This window comes from Quercus robur, chromosome 11 (genome assembly GCF_932294415.1).
Source record: "Quercus robur chromosome 11, dhQueRobu3.1, whole genome shotgun sequence".
NCBI classification, from domain to species: domain Eukaryota; kingdom Viridiplantae; phylum Streptophyta; class Magnoliopsida; order Fagales; family Fagaceae; genus Quercus; species Quercus robur.
This window is the reverse complement of record NC_065544.1, coordinates 38801873-38806423: the sequence shown is the minus strand read 5'-3', so window position 1 is coordinate 38806423 and position 4551 is coordinate 38801873. Positions and strand designations below refer to the sequence as shown.

At 33.3% G+C, this 4551-nt stretch overlaps 1 protein-coding gene across 1 annotated transcript; it reads left to right on the top strand.

Moving 5' to 3' along the window:
- Positions 1 to 366: 366 nt before the first annotated feature.
- Positions 367 to 3171, top strand: LOC126706946 (B3 domain-containing protein At5g42700-like). The gene is made up of 6 exons (XM_050406537.1): positions 367 to 690; positions 1439 to 1470; positions 1563 to 1725; positions 1813 to 2019; positions 2575 to 2664; positions 2800 to 3171. Exons 1-5 carry the CDS (start codon positions 583 to 585, stop codon positions 2647 to 2649), a joined length of 585 nt encoding a protein of 194 aa, XP_050262494.1. The 5' UTR covers positions 367 to 582; the 3' UTR covers positions 2650 to 2664; positions 2800 to 3171.
- Positions 3172 to 4551: the final 1380 nt, after the last annotated feature.

Sequence of the window (4551 nt, the reverse complement as noted above, 5' to 3'; positions counted from 1 at the left end):
TCGTATGTACTTGGTCAAAATTTTCCATCAAAGTTTTGTCTCTAACTTGACCAAATTGAAGTACCTTCGACTAACCACACTGGTTGATCTCATCTCAGATGTAGTTAAATAAATTAAAAAATGAATAAATAAAACGAAAGAACAACGAAGGTCCTAAAAAATGTTACTATCAACATGTGTTTAAGACTAAAGAAGTCTATTGCATTGGCTTATCTCTTTCCCAAAACGGAATGGTGTGAGTATGTCAGTACGGCAAGGGATCAACCATATACCAAAACAAGTAAACTTTAAACAAAACAGTCAACACTCAACCTCTTTTTCCTCCACCGAGTAAATAAAGTGACAAATGTGTTCGACAGTGAATGATAGAGAAAAAACGGTATGCCCTATATAAAAAGTGATGGTCTAGTCTTGTGACACAAAATAGTATTGTGACACAAAATAACACTTTCTTTTCCTATCTTCCAATACCGTGAAAGAGAGGTCAGAGACTGAGAGAGACTCAGACTTGGGTGCTATTCACTGAGGGAATCAACTTCACAGAGAGAGAGAGAGAGAGAGAGAGATCTGTATGTGTCAGCTATGAAGGCCGTGCAATTGGATGAATCTGTACACAAACATGAAAAACTAGAAGAGGGTTATGCTAATATGGAAGACCAACAGGCTTTTGCCTGGTTTTCTAAGCCCATGGTTTCTTTCTCTTTCCCTCTGCATTTCCTCTTTACCCTTTTACTTTTTTTGTGATCTGATCTTGCATATTAGCTGTTTGTTCATTGTCATGGTGACTAGGAGAAACACCCATCAGTGACTTTTTGGACAGCAGAAATGGCCTGAGTACACATATACTACTAAGCAAAGGAGAGAATTTAATAAACCTTAGTTAGGTTTTCTTGCTTTGGTTGCAAAGAATATGATAATAATTGCTTTATGACTATCACATTTGTTTACTTATCTTTTGCTAAAATTATAATTGTACTTGGCTCCTCTATCCATAAATCTCATGGTGGCACATTTACTTTGGGTTCAACCTCGTATCTTTATGTGGTCGCCAAGAGTTTTGTATCTCAGTGACATTGTTGGGTTTCTTTTATAAGGAAAGTCAATTACAAATCCTCTCTCCTTCTCTTGCAACAATTGGATTTATAACCAAGTTTTTTACCAATCATGTCTTTCAGACCCTGTAAAAGTGGGAATTTTGTGTACTGAGTACGACCTGTATTAGTCCAAAGGAATCCTAATTGAATCTGGCTGTGATGGTTCCATATTTCCCAAATGGCTGTATTACATAATTGTGCGTGCACACACACACACTTTGGAGTAGATATTCTTGTGTCATTTTAATTGCACTGTTTAATTTGTAAATTCTGTTAAGCAAATTACTTGGTAGTTTCTTCTCATGGATTGGAATCATCAACTAATTGGGAATGATATTGAGCAGGTAGGATCCAAGAAGCCAAGGACGTCTATAAGGTCAGAATATATTTAAAGTTTTACTTAATTAGGTTCAATATAAAAGAGCTTAAATCACTTGTAAAAATGCTAAATCCATGTTTTACTTGTAGCAATAAACCAAAGAAGGCTATCATTGATCATTTGTACAAAAGTGATGATGTCAAGTCCTCTGCCATGGAGCTAGCGGAAGAGGTTCAAGCATATCTAGCAGCTGACACCCCTAGCTTTGTTAAATTAATGCTTCCCTCACATGTTACTCGTGGATTTTGGCTGGTACACCCCAAACTATGTCTTCGATATATGTTATACAATTTTTGGAGTGCAATTCTGATAAGTATGTGCTAACTTATTGCATCGTAGGGTCTACCAAGAGATTTTTGCAAAGATTACATGCCGTGCCATGATTCGATAATTACACTGGTAGATGAAAGAGGGGAAGAATTTGAAGTAATTTATCTAGAGGCTAGGAAGGGACTGAGTGGTGGCTGGCGAAGTTTTTCCATTGCGCATAGATTATGTGAGAGAGATGTTCTAGTATTTCAGTTGGTCCTGCCTTTCAAGTTGAAGGTAACCATGTAAACTTCTTTGTCATGCTTATGAGCATTCACTGTGGTACTCCTCTAAAAAACACTGTGGTACTGTGATTTTCCTCCTCCTGTTTTGATTTTCCTTGAAAGTGCTTGTAAGAGGCAGTCAGCACTTCCAAAACCTTTGAAATTGTACTGCAGAAAGATTTTTTGAAGCTAGTAAATGGCAGATTAGGGCTTAAGTTAGACCCTATTGTAGTGGAAAAGGATGCCAATCTGTTAGTGTTAGTTACATAGCTAATGATTTCTAATACTATAAATAGTTGGGAAGATTTATAATTCAAATTCAATTATTTGACAGAAGCGCTAATTTTGTTGAAGTTTGATGTTGCTTATCATGATGAAGACTAAAAAGTTCTTTGATAATATATCGAGACATTTTCTTGAGCAATTTTACTTTCATTGTTCTTGTTACATCTTCCCATGTGCACAAATGGATTGTTTGGTCTAAATAATATATTAGAGCTATGTTAAGCTGCTACTTGATTCAACTATAAATTCCCTCTATTTTCCATCTCATCTCTTATTTCTATAGGTGTACATAGTTAGAGAAATTCGTTTAACTGAAGTAGATGGAGCTGTTGGGCTGATGAAATTAGCTCGCTCGTAAGAGGATCAAATTTTGGTAAGTTTAAATGCTACTTGATTGTTTGTGAATGATCCTGCAGGGTCATGTTCTTTAATCTATATATTGTTTGTGAATGGCCCCAAAAGTATGTTCTGTAATATCTGCACTTGTTTCCCTTGAATTTGTGAGTAGTAACTGCTGCGGAAAAGCATTCGAAACCATCTCCGATTGAAAAGAATAGCAGGAAGGTATTGGATGATACAAATGCCAGGATCGTTTGGAAAAGTCCAGTGTGAAAAACTCAGGCAATTGGGAAGAAAGCAGATTTTCATGAGCTGTTCATGATTGCAATCAAGTGAAAAGCTTTAAGAGTACTTCAACCAATTTTTTTGAACGTTTATATGTAGATGTTAAGGTCCCAAGTCATCTTTTATACACCCATTAGGCAACTGTAATTTTGCCATGAACAGGGTGATAGCCATTGGAAATATTGTACATAATAAGTGCTTGTAATCACAGGAGAACTTGCTATAATTTGAAATGATATAAGTACAAATTTTCTAATTTTGAATGCATTTCAGCCAGAGAGAAAGAGAGCATTAGCATTTGGCTCTTCCAAGCATTTTTTTTAGCCAAATTAAAGAATACTGTAGTAAAGAATCACCCAAAAAAAAATTCACATCTGGCCCCCATGCTATTCAAATTTCTACAAAATACTAGAGTGCTCAACAAGTTTTAGAAAGCATGGTAGCCTTTTGTAAAACTTTTATTCTCTATTTTATTCTAAATTTCTCTCTCCTCTCTCTTTTATATATATATATATATAAACAAAAGTCATGATGAATATTTTAATTAGATATATAAGAAAAAGAAGTTTTATTTTATTTTATTTTAAAAAATTTGGCTAAAGTTTACAAAACCACGTATGAATGTCATAGTTTCAGAAGCAAGGCTTTTAGTTATCAAAAAAAAAGAAAAAAAAAGAAGCAAGGCTTTTTAATTGATGTGGGTGTGCGAGAATCGCAACATGAGGAGACCAAGACTTCGAATAACGAATTTCAAGGTAGAGATTCAACAATGGATATGTCCCTATAACCTATTCATATGGAGTTGCCACTTGATTTAATTTATACAATAAAAAATAAGATAAACTCAAAACAAACTTTAGTAATACATGAAGTAAGTTGCAAAATGTTTGAACAAAAAATATTACACGATATTGATTCCTAAGTACAAATTAACAAAAATGCAATTACAAAACTCATTTTCCTAGTCACAATCCACCAAAATATTACAAAAAAAAAATATATATATATATATATATATATATATGAAAAAGTATTATAGATAAGACCTATATCCCCTAGACTAGGTTCAGAGGTTAGATTGGGAAGGTGTGGAGGCACCTACCTTGCTTGGTCAAATAACCAGTCTTGTAAGATTAAATGACCAATATAAATATAAATGTTCCTAAAAAAAATACCAATATAAATAGTCTTCCCATCCATACCACAATCAATATATAATCACATGATAAATGATATTGAAAGAATATATATATATATATATATATTTTTTTTTTTATAATCGATATTGAAAGAATGTTGATAGCGTTCACATTCACCATAAAAATTAAAATTAACATGATAGTCAAAAGAAATCTAACCTCAAAGAAAACATATAAATCAAAACATGAAATTAATTACCGTATATTTACAACAATATTAAAAATGTATGAGAATGTGAAAATATTGAAATACAAATCCTAGATAAGATTTCTACCTTATGCATGAGATCATTTCATGGGTAGCTCCTAAAAGAAAGACTTTAATGTTAAATTATCCATTTTTCCGACTCTTTTGATGCAGCTTTTATTTTTTTCAGTGAACTTTCTCTTGTTTCATATGAAGAAAGAATATGCATGAACCTAATATACAGAACATG